This window comes from Phyllostomus hastatus, unplaced genomic scaffold, assembly GCF_019186645.2.
Source record: "Phyllostomus hastatus isolate PE091 unplaced genomic scaffold, TTU_PhHast_1.1 phas_contig_150, whole genome shotgun sequence".
In the NCBI taxonomy this organism is placed as follows: domain Eukaryota; kingdom Metazoa; phylum Chordata; class Mammalia; order Chiroptera; family Phyllostomidae; genus Phyllostomus; species Phyllostomus hastatus.
In genome coordinates, this window is record NW_025333611.1 from 39,043,153 (window position 1) to 39,059,538 (window position 16,386).

Sequence of the window (16,386 nt, forward strand, 5' to 3'; positions counted from 1 at the left end):
CAAGCAAGCAAAATAGAACCAGAGACATAGAAGTAAAGAACAAACTGACAGTGACCAGAGGGGAGGGGAGAGGGGAAAGCCGGAGAAAGAAGAGGAAGGGTCAAGTGGTGGAACAGGTATAAAGGACCCATGGACAAAGACAATAGGGGCATGGGAGGATTGAATGTGGGGGGTAGGGGTGGGTAGGGCAGGGAAAGTAATAAGGGGGAAATGGGGACAACTGTAATTTAACAATAATTTTTTAAAAAAGAAAAAAAGGAAAATTGGCAGAGGACCTAAATGGACACTTTTTCAAAGAGAACAGATGGCCAACAGACATGAATATGCTCAAGGTCACTAATCATCAGAGAAATGCACATTAAAGACTTAACAGGATATCACCTCATACCTGTCAGAATGGCTGTCATCAGTAAATCAACAAACAACGAGTGCCAGCAAGGACGTGGAGAAAAGGGAGCCCTCATGCACTGATGGTGGGTTGTGCAGCCACTGTGGAAAACAGTATGGCGATACCTCAAAATATTAAAAATAGACCTACCACACGACCTCATAATCCCACTTCTGGGTATTTACCTGAAGAAATCCAAAACACTAATTTGAAAAGATATATGCACCTCTATGTTCATTGCAGCATTATCTACAATAGCCAAGATCCAGAAGCAACCTAAGTTTCCATTGATGGACTACTAGATAATGAAGATGTAGTACATATATACAGTGGATATTACTCAACCATAAAAAAAAAATGAAACTTTACCATTTGAAAAAACATGGATGGACCTAGAGGGTATTATGCTAAGCAAATAAATCAGACAAAGACAAATATATGGTTTCATTCATACAGGGTGGGACAACAGTAGGTTTACAATTGTTCATATGGAAAAATAATATAATAATAAACAGTAATACAAGAATAAATTGGGTTTAGCATACTCACAACTCTAAACCTATATTTTCTTCATCCTATATGTGTAATCTAAAACAAACAAAACAGAAGGAAACTTATAGAAACAAAAAAACAAACTGATGGTTTCCAGATAAAAGGGGTTTAGGGGCTGGATAAAAACTGTGAAGGGATTAAGAAGCACAAATTGGCAGTTACAAAATAGTCATGGGAATCTAAGTTACAGCACAGTCCATAAATCCTAATAACTCTACATGGTGTCAGGTGGGTACCAAACACTGCGCTGTATGCCTGAAACTAATACACTGAATGCCCATTGTAACTGATAAACATTTTAAAAAGAGAACAGTTGTATTGCTCCAAAAGTCCCTCACGCTATCCCTGTGTAGTGAAACTCTCCCTCCTCTCCTAAACCATCAGCCCTTGATATATTCCCCACCCCCAGAGTTCTGCCTTTTCCTGAATGTCATGTAGATGGATTCATAATGTATATAAATGTTTCAACCTTGTTTTTCTTTTAGCTTAATGCCTGTGCGATTCGTCCATGCTGTTGTGTATATCAATAAAGTGTCCCTTTTTATTGCTGAATAGCATTCTATTCAGTGGATAAAACTACTACAGACATGCATATAGGCTTTGTGTTACCATTTCTCTGGGGAAATACCCAGAATATTCCTGGGTCATATATAACTTTACATTTAAATTTCAAAAAAAAAATCACCAAACCATTTTCCAGAGTGGCTGTAAAATTTTAGAGTCCCACCTACAATCTGTGAGAGGTCTAGTTCCTCTACATCCTCACCAGCACTTGGTATTGTCGCTGTGTAATGGTATTTCATTGGGGTCTAAGTGTGAAGGTTTCTAATGACTAAAATATTGAGCACATTTTCATGTTTTTATTTGATATCTATGTCTTCACTGGTGCAATCGATGTCTGTTGAAATATTTCGTCCATTTTTGTTAGATCCAAAATTATTTTTAACGGAGGTATTTTCACTTATTAAAAATGAGTTTATTAAAATAATGAGTTTATTTCACATATATATGTTTGTCTTCCCACCACTTGCATTGGTCTCGCCACCATTACTACTGTGTTCTGTCATAACATTCGGAACATACAGAAAAGCAAGGGAAGGGTGGAGTTTCATCCTTACGCACTAAACAGACATTCTGGACAACGCATTCTTGCAATGGAACTTGGATGTTTATTAGACATGGTAGAGAAAGTTCTCAGTATGCATTATAAAAAGGACAGCCAGATAGATAGCACACTGTTGAAAAGGTTATACAATTCTGTCCATGCCTTGTTGTACCTCGCCCAAAGTTGTGGAGAGCAGTGGTTTCCGTTCTGTTCACCGGCATACTTCCAGCTGCTTACAACTGGCTTAGCGCACACACTTTCGGTGAATGGCTGGAGCGGAATCTCCCCTTCCCTACCGAAGACCCGGGAACCCAGGACTCTGCGAAACACTCACGGCGGCGCCAAGTCCGGAAGTGGGGTCTAGGGACTCGCAGACTCACCAGCGACCCGCCAAGCGCAGAGAACTACACTTCCCAGGATACTCGGGTCCTGGCGTGGACTACACTTCCCAGAGTGATTAGTGGCCGTCCCTGCCCGGCCCCCTGCCCCGCCCATCCCGGACCCCGCCCCAGTGAGAGGCTTCCCCGGCCGGAGACCTTCGGGAGTCTCGACGGGAGGCAGCCCTCCGGCCGGGGAAGTTCCGGAGTCCCCCTCCCGCGGAGGCACGACCCGGGCAATACCCGAGGCCTGGGAAAGGTGAGCAGCGGAGGGTTGGCCGGGTGCGGGAGGGAGGACCGGGGCCTCGGGAGGATGCGCGGCGGCACAGGCCTGAGAAGCACGAGCGGGGCCTTTGTGGGCGCGAGTGGGCCAAGCCCCGGGCACCCCAGCTCTGTCCGGCTGCGCCCCTGGAGCTGCCCTGCAGGCATGCCCTTGAACGCTGCACTTCGCCTCCGTTGCCCCAGGCCCCAGCTCCCCTCCGGCTTCCTCCCGACCATTCCCAGCGCGCTCCCGCTCCCGCCGGACCCCTGCCGCCCGGCCCCTGCCGGCCTTTGAGTCCGCTGCGGGCGTTGAGAGGAAAGGTGTTTCCTCCCCTCCCAGCGGCCGCTGCCCTGCCAAGGGAGCAAACGGGCCCAACGATCTCTTTTCCGCGAGAAGTGAATTTCTGACTTCCCCCAATGGCAGAGTTGGGACTTTGACCCGGGTCTTTGTTTTCTGTGCCCACTGCTCTAAAGCAGCCCCTCCCCTCCCTGGGGAAGCGGATGTTTACCCTTTCCGAAGCAGTTTTCGGTAAACCTCTGGAAATCGAGTCCTTGACAGGAGGGAGGGGCCCTGGGTGGGAAAAGCTTGCGGTGGAGAAAGTTGTCGCCAGCGCGCTGAGGCCAGAGAGGACGCGCCAGAGCCGCGGTGGGAGTCCCAGGCGTCGTGGCCGGCTAGGTGAGCGCGAGCTGCTCCCACTCCGCCCTCAGTTTCCTGCTCTGTGAAGTGGGGGTGCTGAAGGTGCCCGCAGCGCTGGGGAACTGAACGGGGCAGGCGGGCCTGGCTTGCAGCAAGGCCCCAATTCGCTGCTGCTGCTGCTGCTGCTGCTGCTGCTGCTGCTGCTGCTGATCGGTGTTAGGTCCTCTCCAAGCCAGGGGAAGGTTGGCACCCGCACCGGCTGGCCCAGCCCTTCTCCCTGGTCCTGCTTGCTCCTGGTTCTTCCTGAGGTCTCTCTCGGAGGGCATGTGGGGCATCCTCAGGTGGTCTAAGGATTTGAGAGCTGCTGATTCTGGGGGCGGAAAGTGGAAGGGGCGTCTCTCTCCTGGCTCCCGTTCTCTTCTCACAGGTCTGCCTTCTGCAGGTTCTGCCTGTCCTCGGGGGGAAGAGCAGCGAAGGAGGACATGGCTCCTGAGCAGAGGGAAGCAAGCTGTCAGGTGAGTTCACTGTATCTCAGGTCTTAGGGACAGGTTGCTGTTGTTGTTTATTTGTTTTTGTTTGTTTTCCGTTTTCGCTCGCACTGAAATTCTCTACCCAGTGCAGCCTCCCCCAGGGTTTGGAACCCAAGTCCTTTTTCCTTGGAAGAGTTGTTCCACCCTGGCGGATGGTGCGTTCTGTGGTGGATGCTTGCCTCCTCCCCCAATCCATGTCTAGTGGTCCCCTTTTCTTTCTGAAATAGACACACTTTTTTGCATTAATCTCAACTCAGTGCATGATTACTAATTTGACAGGTAAGATGCCACACACCTTATATCACTTGGGGACAGAACAAATATCACACTCCACAGAGTTGCTTCCTGGCCCCACCTCCTTAGCTCACCCACACCTCCCTCCCTACCCTTGTCGGGAATACTTTCCTTTTTCTTGCTACCCCTAAGAGCCCTGGTGATACCTTCCCCAGGCTTCTCCAATCCATAGTTTTAGTTTTTTATTCCCTCTTAACTTTGCAGATTGTGTGCCTTGCTTCTGCAGCTCTTGAAAACTGATCTTGACCAGCTACTTTCATCTTTCTGTGTGGGAATGAGGGAGGGACCCCATACTGTGAGCCAGGGCTTAAATGCCTGATCGCCCTGTTGGAAGGCACAGGGTTGGAGGTCTGTTGGCTCCTCAGGAAGCAGCAGGGAGGGTCTCGTGGGATGTTGGCAGTGGAAAGGCAGTGTGCACAGTGGTTAGGAAGTGGGGCTTTTGGGTCAGATGGCTGGGTTTGAACCCATGTCCTCTGCTGCCATTTATGAGCATTGGGCAAATACCTCCACCTCTCCTTCTCTGGTTCCTCACCTGTAAAATGGGCACAGGAATTGGAAACTTTAGATCAAGGCCGGGCAAAATATGTGGTTGTCATGGTAGCCGAACCACATTTCTCTAGTAACGATTGCATTAGTATCCATAGAGAGAAACTGCTTTGCAGTGTCCCTAGGACTTAGAGGATGCTTGTCCTTTCTTCACTCTTCTTCATCTAGCAATAACAGGTAATGAAACTGGGCCCTGTCCTGGGGGCTTTACCTTTGTTCCCATTCTCACAGCAGCACAAGTCAAGTAACCTGAATTCAAACCCAGGTACGTGGCACTCTGTGTTCCCACTTGCTGTCCCCCAGCCACTGCTCTGGTGAGCTTTCAGAACCAGGCCAGGCCCAGCCCTGTACTGCTAGGCCTCTGGACCCACAGCATCTGGTGGTGTTTGACCTTAACCAACTGCAGCTAGCGCCTCCCACTGCACAGGTGGGCCACTTGCTCCTGAGGCTTTGCCATCCGTTCCGACAGAGCCACATCACTGTCTTGCCCAGAATCTTCTCCCCCCTGAGTGTGAGTGAACCCCGTCCTTCATTCTCCCTAACTTTGCCCGCTACCCTAACGTCAGTACTGCCTGGACCGGGTGGAAAACTCACTGACAGGACACTGATGACCAGGGAGAAAGTACACTGAGTACTGGCTTAAAAAGAAAAAGAAAAACATTAATGATTGTCCTGCCTCTGTCACCAATAAGTGAGGTGGCCCGAGTGTTGATTGCCCTGGACCTGGCGTCCCTCTCTCTAAAGGGGAGGGCTGAAGGCAGAGGCGGCCTTCAGTCTTTTCCAGCCACACTTTTTCTGTCATTGAGCAAGTTACTTCATGGGTTTTTCTTCTCTACCAGTTGGATTGTAAGTTCTTTTGAGGACAAGACCATTTTTTGTATTCCCACATATGCCAATAAATTACCTTATTATACATGTATTGCTTGCACACTCATTTTAAAAATTCAGAGAATAAAAAATACATGTATAAGGAAAAAATTAAAATCACTCTTACCCGCTCTGGCTGGTGTGGTTCAGTGGACTGAATGCCAGCCTGTGAACCAAAGGGTCACCAGTTCGATTCGCAGTCAGGGCACATGCCTGGGTTGTGGGCCAGGTCCCCAGTAGGGGGCATGTGAGAGGCAACCACACATTGTTTCTCTCCCTCTCTTTTCCTTCTCTTCCCCTCGCTAAAAATAAATAAATAAATTTTTTTAAGGTCACTGTTACCCTAACATCTGGAGATCATCATTATCACCCCTTTGGTGTGCATCTCTTGGAATCATTTTTATGAACCTTTATCTATGTATATATGTACATATGTTTGTATTTTACCATTTTAACTTTTTATTGTGCAAAAAGATACATAAAATTTACCACTTAAATCCTTTTTGAGTGTATGATTCAGTGGCATTCGGCACATTCACATTGTTCTGTAACCATCACCGCCCTTCCCCTCCAGTAAATGGAGGATCTCATTGATTTGCTAACCTGTGAGGTGGGCGCTGATGGGTGGTTCTGCAGAGTGGATTAGAAGGGCGCCTTGGACACTCACCTGGGTTGGAATTCCGTCTCTACCACTGAGCAGCTATATGTGTTGATTTATAATATAAAATACATATTTGGTCTTTATCCCAGATTCTGACACATAGCTTCCAAAGCACTTCTAATTCCCTAAGTGATTGGTAATACTTGGGTTTTTTATCTAAAATAACTTTAAGGCAATAAAGGTGAAATGGTTGTGTTTCGTTATTCCTAACCAGCCCTTTCAATCACACCAGACTTGACACGAATGAGGTGACCTGAGGACTGGGGCTGGTTGCCAGACAAACCAACCCTTATTAAAAGGTTGAAACTTTCAGCCTTCCGCCCCGTGGCCTGCCTGTGTGATGATTTCGTCAGTCATGCCAGTGATTTAATCCATCGTGCCCTCCTAATGAAGCCTTCATAGAAACCCAAAGGGACCAGGTTCGAGAGCTGCTCGGTTGGTGGAAGTGTCACCCAGCAGCACTTGAGGTCCTGTGCCTACTGCTGCCATCTGTGCAAGAATTCCAGAGGCAGAGGTTTGGTACTAAAGGAAAGGGGTCTTTATTCAAGAGCAGTTACTGAATCTTGTCAAGTCACAGCTTTAATCACATAAGCCTATACTCCAGCACCTGAGTTCTCCTAGCTTTTCCCTGTTAGTTTTTAGTTCTTTTGTTTCTATAGGGTTAGTTTATAAACTAGAAACAATGTAATGTACAGAAACTATGCAATTTTGGAACAATGGAAGGCTTCTGACTCAGAGCCCATCTCCTCTAGAACACCCAAGGAATAACCCTGCCACTCTCTGCCAGGCCAGCCCAGTCCTAGGCTGTGCCTGGAGTTCCCTCCCATCCAAAATACTGTCTGTTGGGAAATGCAGGCAGCTGCAGCACCATCATCCAGGCGTCCTCAAGGAAGAAGAGCCTAGAGTCTGAGGCTGAGAGCCAGCTCAAGAGTCAGAGCTCTCCCTGAGCCACAGAACCAGCCCTCTTTTTATTTCCATCGGCTCTGGAGGCATTCAGCCTCAGCCAGTTCTGTCCTAGACTGCCCACAATTGTCTCGCAAACTCCGATGGCCCTCCCTGCTTCTCCCAGGTGATCTGAGTTCTCTTAATCAGATCTCTGTATCAAATGGAGATTCTGGGACAGTGGCACATCTCCTAAGAGGGTGTGTCAGCTCCAGTCCCCTTTCCCAAAAGCCTGCCCTGTGCATCTCGTTGGCTGTTGCAGCATTATATTCTTTTATAATAAACCGGTAATCTAGTAAATAACTTGTTTTTCTGGATTCTGTGAGCCACTCTAGCACAGTAACCAAACCTGAGGAGTACATTGTGGGAATCTCTGAACAAGCGTTTTATGATTACCCATCTACCTCCCCGCCGCCCCCTTCTTCACTCTGTGACGGGGTCCTGGTGCGCTGGGGTGGCTTGTCGCAGCAGGTGTCAGTGACGTTCGAGGATGTGGCCGTGTTCTTTTCCCGGGATGAGTGGAGAAAGCTGCGTCCATCTCAGAGAAGCTTGTACCAGGATGTGATGCTGGAGAACTACAGTCACCTGGTCTCACTGGGTGAGGACACTGTCCCCGTGGTGCAGAGTTTAGAAATGGGGTAACTCGGCACCAGCTTTTCTGGGTAGAAGCTGTGGGTCATGAGAAACTCTGGCGGAGTTTGGCCTGAGGATTGCATGATTAGCTCTCCAAAAACAAATAGGAAAAACCTTTCCCCTTTATAGACATGGAACTGCCCCAGGGGTGGCACAGTCTGCAGTTACACAGTAGAGATCACCTCCCACTTCAGGCATCATGTTCCCATGTGACTCTTCTGCGTTTGGTGGCTCAGCTCCCAGCAGAAAGCGTTCCTCAGCCTTCTTCACTGACCCGCCACTTGCCTTTCCTAGTTCTCTTTTCCAGTCCAGAAACTGGGGTGACTTAGCACCTGCTTTCCTGGATAAGAGCTGTGGGTTTTCTACTAAACTTTCACTGAGTTTCACTCAGAGACTGGCCTTACGGGATCTTTACAAGTATATCCTAAAAACACACTGCCCCGTGTACATGGAGTTGCGGCGTGTGTGGGAATGGAGGAGGTGGTGTTGATAATCATCCCCTGCACTCTGTAAAATTACACATTAGAAGTTTCTTCGTGGTTCAGGCATTATTTTCTTGCAACGATTTTTTTTGTGGTTTCTTTGCCCTTGTCAGTGGGGGGGCTTTGTTCAGTCCCCGGACCCTCCCCAGACCCACCACCTGCCTTTCCCACATATGTTAGATTTTGTGGGCCACATACAGTTTCTGTAACATATTCGGCTTTTTTTCAACCACTCTTTGGTCAAGGGTCATTCATAAATAGACAGTAGTCTCGACTTCGCCTGTGACCTAAAGCTTGCTGACCACTGCCATCACGAAAGGGAATGAGGGAGTATTTTCTCCTTTTAAACAAGCTCCTTGGTACATGGTGCTTTCCATAGATGCCTGCTAGTGAATTTTATTTCAGTCTATACACGTAACACGTTCTACCTTCTGTAGGAAGCCAATGGCGCCCTCTGAATCAAGGTTGCATGTTTATGCTGTTTCCCTACTATACCACTAATTATTACATAGTCACGCCCTGCAAGTCCCTTCCTTTCCCTAACATACCTCTCATGTCATGGGGACACAACTTGAGCACCCCACTGAAGCTTTTGTGCCCTCCCCTGTTTTCCACTCAGATCTGGGATAGCTCTTTATAGCAAAACAAAACCAAGTCTTTTCCTTTTTGTCTGTGAGCAGGACTCCCATTTTCCAAACCCAAAGTGATCTCCCTGTTGCAGCAAGGAGAAGAGCCCTGGAAGGCAGAGGAGGAACGTCGCAGACACGCTACTCCCGGTGAGTGAGGCTGAGGGGCCTGGGCATCCCACAGGCAGCCGTCTGGCGAGTGGAAGGTGCGGCATGGGGACAACGGTCAGGAAAGTGTCCCCAGGGTCCTCAGTCCGCAGGAAGTGCTGGAAAGGGATGCACTGAGGACCCCAGATACAAGTGTCCTCTTTTTCCCTGGTAATCACTTCACAAATGAATCCATCAGGGTCTCTCTTCTCGCCCTTTCCTGTTGTTTCAGAGGAGGGCAGCAACATTCTCATATGTTCATTCTGCAAACATGGTGTGTTGAAGCACTTGCCAGTAGTTCGTTCTGACTGAGGCCCAGGGTGTGTGCTTGGGGGAAGAATGAGACGAGGAGAGAAGCAACTTTAGGAAACTTGTCGGGGGCTCTGTTATAACGTGCTTTGGCACAGTGGTTAGAGATGTGAGCCATCCGATGAGCGACCACAGAGGACTTTAAGCAGAAGAATGACATGGTCCTTGATACTTTAGAGAAGTTGGTCTGAATGAGAAACAGTCGAACGTCCTTCAGTAAAGGCACCGCTGACGGAGCTGCGGTCTGTCCCTGCTCTGCCACACGGTCGGAAAGAGAGCACCGGGTGTGGACAGAGCTCCCCCCACAGCACAGCAAGTTCTGGAGCATTGCTGTGGCGTGTCAGCATTTGTGTTTGAAGAAAAGTATGTGGGTGTGTGTCTACAGTATAACATGCAGGTGAGTACAGAGAGGACAACTAAGGGCATAGCTTAGCTGGTAACCGTTACATTTGGAAGAAGATCGAGAATGGGCGGGATAGAAGGGGACTTCATGTACATGAAATCTGTTGATTTTCACATGGAGAATGATCCATGAAGTTCTTAGCAGCTTGATATTAATAAGAACGGGCAGTTTGGAAGCACTGCAGGGGATGGATTTGAACTGAGGCAAAACTAGATGTGGGGAGTTCCCAGAGACTCAGGCACAAGGTGAAACTGGGCCTGGAAGGAGGCGTGCAGCGGGGTTCAGAAGGGAATGGGAAGGGTCCCTTGTTAAGAGTACAGGGCGAGTTTTGTGTGGCATGGGCCCATTTGAGATGAGATTGAGATACTCTGGCAGTCACTGCCCATAGGCAGTTTAAGGTACACCCTGACCTTTGGAACTCAAAGGTCAGGGAGCCATCAGTGCAGAGGTGGCATCAGAGGCCCTGAGCTGACCAGGCAAGGGAGCAGAGCGAAAGACAGAATCCCAGGAACATCGATGAGGTGGGTTAGGAAGGAAGCATCGGGAGAGGAAGGGGAGAAGCAGCTGGGGGCAGAAGGACACAGACCCTGCACCGTCTAGTGGGAGACACGTGCTGGGGAACCGAGCACACACAGTGTGCGGGGTGGCAGGTTCTGGCCTGGACCTCCTGGGAAGGTACAGAGTGCTGAGAATGCAGAGCAGGGGGTGGGGGTGGCCAGGCTTCCCTGAGGATGTGGAGTATTTCTGACTGGGAAAGAATGTGTGTGCTCGTCCAGAGCCAGGGGCCAGGTTTTGTAGACTGGATCGAGCAGGGCAGAGGGTGTCAGTCCTGCTGTTGGATGCGGGCTGAGCTGGGCTGACGGCCAGAAAGAGCAAAGAAGCAACCCTTTTCCCCTCTGGTGCCTCAGGCCCTCTGCTCCGAATGGGTGTCTCCTTTCCTGAGTGACATAAGCCTTCTTTGGATGAAATGAACAGGACATAAGACTAGAGTCCAAAGCTCTCCAGAGAGACGTTGGAGCTACGTGCAGATGGGGCTGGGCTTTCATTATTTTCAGGCTAGCCATCTGGGAGCGACCCTGGCATTTTTATTCCCTCTCAGCACCCAGCCTGCCGAACATCAGCAAGTCCAGTCCTGTTAGTATTTCCATAATGGTGTATCCTGGTGAAATCATCCGCACCCTCACCCCTTTCTCACCTGCCTACCTACAGTGTCCCCCTAAGTGGTTTCCCTTCTTCCTGCTTCCACTTGTGCCCCACCCCTCTGTCCTCTGTGCAGTGGGTAACTTGAGCATGCATTTTCCCTGTGGCTTTCTGTTATGAGAGGATTAAAATTCCAAAGTCCTTGCTATGGCATATAAGGCCTTAACATGATTGGCCCCTACCTTCTGCTTCGGTCTCCTTTACACTTTTGGCTCTTGCTTATGCACCTGAGCAATGTAGGTTCTTTGCTGGTCCTCTGAAGTCACCACACTTTTGTGTTCTGTTTTGTTTGCCAGGGAAGCCTTTCTTCACATATCCACATGGCTTTTATTATTTACTTATTTATTATATGTCACTTCATTTCCCCCCTTCCCCTCAACACTCAAGCACACATTCCAAAGTGTAAGTTCCAGAACTCTGTCTAAAGTCATCACATTGTCTACATTCCCTAGAATGTTACCTGGCCCATGGTAGGCACTTAATAACTATTTGTGAGTTGAAAGGATGTCTACAGCACATGCAAAGATAAAGGAGTGTGAAAAAGCATGGAGTGATCCAGAAACTGCACATGGTTCGGCATACCTGACAAGAAGCCAGGGGAGGGAGATGACAAAGGTGGCCAAAGGTCAGATTGTGGAACACCTCAATCACCACGTTAAGAACTCTGGACCTTGTATTTAAACCATTAAAGATGAGTTGGAGGATCTAAGGAAGTTTGCAGCATGATGAGATATACTGATTTAAAAAGAGGACTCTAGCTACAGTGTGGAAACTGAATTGGCAGAGAGCAAGACTTAAGACAAGGAGACTGTGTAGGAGACTGTGGGAGACTGCAGTGAAGCGTGGGAAGCAAAACGCCGCAGGTGCCTGTGCCCAGGTGCTCAGGGCTCTAGTGAAGGTGGGCACTAAACTGCAGGCTTTACATACAGGCCTCAGGCAGGATCTCTGACTTTACCTTGTTACAGGCCAGAATCCAAATTGCAGAATTTTACTAAATTTACTAAACCCAGAACAAGTGTACTCCAATTTTTTGTGTGCATGGGACTGACTTCCATACTTTCACCCAATAATATATTGAAATTTGATCATTTAATTTTTTAAGACTTAGATGGAAAATGAGCTAGGAAGTTGTTGGGCAGAAAGTGAAAAACTCCTCTTTCCCTTACAGTAAGTAGTAAAGATATGGGTGCATATAAAATTAATCAAGGAGGGAGTGTAGAGTGAAAAAAAAAAACCCAAACCCTAGGGAATACTAGTTTTAAAGAGGGAACAGGAAAAGTTATTCATGAAGGAAACTGAGAAGTGAGTACTGATAGAAGAAGAAAAAAGGAAAGCACAATACATCGTGCTCACCAAGGAGAAGGCCTGTGTACATAGGTAAGAAAGTTAATGTCAAATAGCAATCTCAAATACAATGAGATACAAAGGGGCCCTTTAAGTGGTTACCTCTAACACAGGAGAAAATGCCAAACTGTGTGCATGACCATTCCCCTGTCAAAATTTAATATTCAATGAATTGTGTTCTTACCCAGTTTTAATATTTATTGAAATCAATTCTTTTTCTAAAAGATTTTATTTATTTATTTTTAGAGAGTGAGAGGGAGAGAAACATCAGTGGGAATGAGATACATTGATTGGTTGCCTCACCTGTGCCCCCAACCGGGGACCTGGCCTACAACCCAGGCATGTGCCCTGACTGGGAAGCAAACGAATGGCCTTTCAGTTTGCAGGACAACATCCAACCCACTGAGCTACACTAGTCTGGGCGAAATCAGTTCTTTCTTTACCATTTTATCATGTTATTTCTTTTTAACCTTTTTATATTTATACCTACCTTATTCTTTTTGTAAATTTATTTTTATTTTATTTTATTTTTTTAGAGAGAGGGGAAAGGAGGGAGAAAGGGGAGAGAAACATCAGTGTGAGAGAAGCATCAATCAGCTGCCTTCTCTAGGTACCCTGACCTGGGGCCGAACCCACGACCCAGGCCTGTGCCCTGACTGGGAATCAAACCCAGTGACCCTTTGGTTTGTGGGACAGTGTACAACCAACTGAGCTACACTGGCTGGGGCTGTGCCTACCTTATTCTTGATTTTTGACTCCTTTCTACTTTGCTTGTACTGTCTCATGCTTGATACCTGAGCAAGCCTGCCTTCCTAGCTTGCGAGTTTTGGCTTCATGTCTACCTGTAACTCCTCTATAGATTAATTCAGTAATGCCCTCCTGTTTGAACTGGCCCTGAAACCCTCCTATCACTGTGTAATGCACTGATCTGTAAGGCAACTTGTGTGTGTATAAAGTTAATATATAAATAATTGAGACCATTTGACGTTTTTCAAATTAGGGATATATAACTATTTAATAAGGAAGATCAACAAAACTCTTGTATATATTTTGGGTGCCTTCAGGAAGACCTAAAGGTAAATAGGGCATGCTAATTTGTTTGTGAAGAATCCTTACAGGAGGAAAGGGTAATATTTAGATATGTAATGTTTTTTAAAACGCTGGTAAGTCCTATAATAAGGGGAATGAACTATGGAAACTCAGAGTCAAGAAAAGACTTGGAGTTAAGTTTTCAAGTGAATCTGAGGGATACAGAGGAATTTCCATGAGGGAAAGGGAGGAAACCTTTGCAGGTTAGGAATGATTACATAGAGAAGAGAGATGTCATGAAGATAATGTAGGAGTCTATCATGGGCTTTGTACTCTGATCTCAGACTGCCTTTCCCAATTCATGCTCCTTCTCTCCATTCCCCAGTTCTCCTGGTCACTCTCACACTTACCCTCTTGTAAATGGGCTTGTTTTATTACTTTTTTCTACCCTAGTACTTAAGCTCTCATTGATTATTTCTCTGTACTGCTTAAATTTCCTAAAATTTCCCTTTAACTATTTTTGGGGGCAGATACTAAGAACTTATTTGAATATCATCAATATTTATCTGTTCTATACAATTTGGTTTCTGTAGCCAAATGGTATATCACATGAAACATCTTGGGTTTTTTCCCCCTCCAGGACAGAAGAGCAGTAATAAAACTACCAAGTCAACTCAAACGCAAGATTCTTCATTTCAGGAGCTGGTAATGAAAAGATCCAAAAGTAATGGACCCTGGGACTTCAAATCAGAAAATCCCTGCACATACGAAAACAGATTAGAGAGAAAGCAGAAGAAAAATGAGACTGTTCAGATATTTTCAGTCACCCAGAAAAACATTCCTACTGTAGAAAGAAGACATAAAAATACTGAATTTGGCCAAGACTTCAGCCCAAAGTCAGTACTTATTAGGCAACAGATGGTTTCTAGGGAGAAAACACCACCAAAATGTGAAATACAAGGAAACAGCTTCATAAAGAACTTAAATTTACTTAATCAACCAAAAAGCAACACAGCAGAGAAACGCTATAAATGTAGTATATGTGAGAAAACCTTTATTAACACGTCATCCCTTCGTAAACATGAGAAAAACCATAGTGGAGAGAAATTATTTAAATGTAAAGAATGTTCAAAAGCCTTCAACCAAAGTTCAGCTCTTATTCAACATCAAATAACCCATACTGGAGAGAAACCCTATGTATGTAAAGAATGTGGGAAAGCCTTTACCCTTAGTACATCCCTTTATAAACATCTAAGAACACATACTGTGGAGAAATCCTACAGATGTAAAGAATGTGGTAAATCTTTCAGTCGAAGGTCAGGCCTTTTTATACATCAAAAAGTCCACGCTAGAGAAAACCCCTATAAATATAATCCAGGTAGGAAATCATCTAGTTGCAGCACATCTCTTCCTGGGTGTCAGAGAATTCATTCCAGAAAGAAGTCCTATTTATGTAATGAATGTGGCAACACCTTCAAGTCCAGCTCATCCCTTCGTTATCATCAGAGGATTCACACAGGAGAGAAGCCTTTCAAATGCAGTGAGTGTGGGAGAGCCTTCAGTCAGAGTGCATCTCTTATTCAACATGAGAGAATTCACACTGGAGAAAAGCCCTACAGATGTAACGAATGTGGAAAAGGCTTCACCTCTATTTCACGACTTAATAGACACCGAATAATTCATACTGGTGAGAAGTTTTATAATTGTAATGAATGTGGTAAAGCCTTAAGTTCCCACTCTACACTTATCATTCATGAGCGAATTCATACTGGGGAGAAACCATGTAAATGCAAAGTGTGTGGGAAAGCCTTCCGACAGAGCTCCGCCCTCATCCAGCACCAGAGGATGCACACTGGAGAAAGACCCTACAAATGCAATGAGTGCGGGAAGTCATTCCGGTGCAACTCGTCCCTCAGCAATCACCAGAGAATTCATACTGGAGAGAAGCCGTATCGCTGTGAGGAGTGTGGGATATCTTTTGGCCAAAGTTCAGCTCTGATTCAGCACCGGCGGATTCACACAGGAGAGAAGCCCTTTAAGTGTAACACATGCGGGAAGACTTTCAGACAGAGCTCCTCACGTATTGCCCATCAGAGAATTCACACTGGAGAGAAACCCTATGAGTGCAGTACATGTGGGAAACTTTTCAACCATAGGTCATCTCTTACGAATCATTATAAAATTCACATTGAAGAGAGCGCCTAGAAAGTAGACTTACATGTGTGAAAGCCTTAAACCAAAGCTTACCAGAATACATGACAGTGCTGGAGTAAATGTGGTGCATACATAAAAAGCCTTTCTACAATTTAGTCATCAGATATTCAATTCCAAGGACAAGTCTTGACTACATAATAGACCATGAGGAAAGTGGGAAGTGTTCGTGTCTGTCAGACACTGTTAAAACAACCTGAAGCAGATTCACAAGAGGAGCACTGACTTCGGGCAGTTGTGAAACAGAAGAATCCTTTTATCTTGACAGCAGTGTACACTAGATACCATTCGTGATTGTCAGTAATATCTGGGCTGGGGTGGGGTGTGTACACTGGATTTCTCATTTAAAATAAACTGGTAATGCTTGTTAAAATAACATCTTAATGGCATATAAAAGATGTGATCTAAGAAACTATATGTTTTTAGAGAGAAGGACCAAATAAAAGACTCGAAGAACTGTAAACTACCTCTCAGTTGCTGGGGTTTGTCCTTTTCCTGACCTGATGTCAAACTTTGTGCATGGATTTCATTTAAAAATAGAAATAAAGGTCCGTTTTCTTCCTTTGTTCTAGTAATTGCAGTGGGTTTGGTATTTTCTACCCAATTTGTAATTCTGTTCTCAATATTTTTCTCTGAAGTTATTTATTGTGAAAATACACCTGCCTTACACTGTGAACTTTCATTTTAGATATATCAAGTGGAAAATGAACAATTATTTCAAGTTTAAAGCTATTAATATTTATTTATTTGCAACAGAGGAACTGTCAAAAGTTTAATGAACCTTAACATCTGTGCCAAAATACTGAAAGGCGCAGCAATAGTTTCATGATATAAAAAATATG

General features: G+C 45.9%; 1 protein-coding gene across 6 annotated transcripts; it reads left to right on the plus strand.

Moving 5' to 3' along the window:
* The first annotated feature begins 2,548 nt into the window (after nt 1-2,548).
* Nucleotides 2,549-16,119, plus strand: LOC123810925 (zinc finger protein 354A). Of its 6 annotated transcripts, none has more exons than XM_045826779.1 (5): nt 2,549-2,681; nt 3,748-3,835; nt 7,629-7,758; nt 8,956-9,051; nt 13,974-16,119. In XM_045826779.1, the coding sequence occupies exons 2-5, from the start codon at nt 3,803-3,805 to the stop codon at nt 15,536-15,538; spliced, it is 1,824 nt and encodes a 607-aa protein (XP_045682735.1). In that variant the 5' UTR covers nt 2,549-2,681; nt 3,748-3,802; the 3' UTR covers nt 15,539-16,119. The 6 variants fall into 6 exon arrangements, with proteins under 6 accessions (XP_045682735.1, XP_045682726.1, XP_045682752.1 ...); XM_045826770.1 differs by having other exon boundaries at nt 3,763-3,835; XM_045826796.1 differs by having other exon boundaries at nt 3,763-3,835; nt 7,632-7,758.
* The last annotated feature ends 267 nt before the right edge of the window (nt 16,120-16,386 follow it).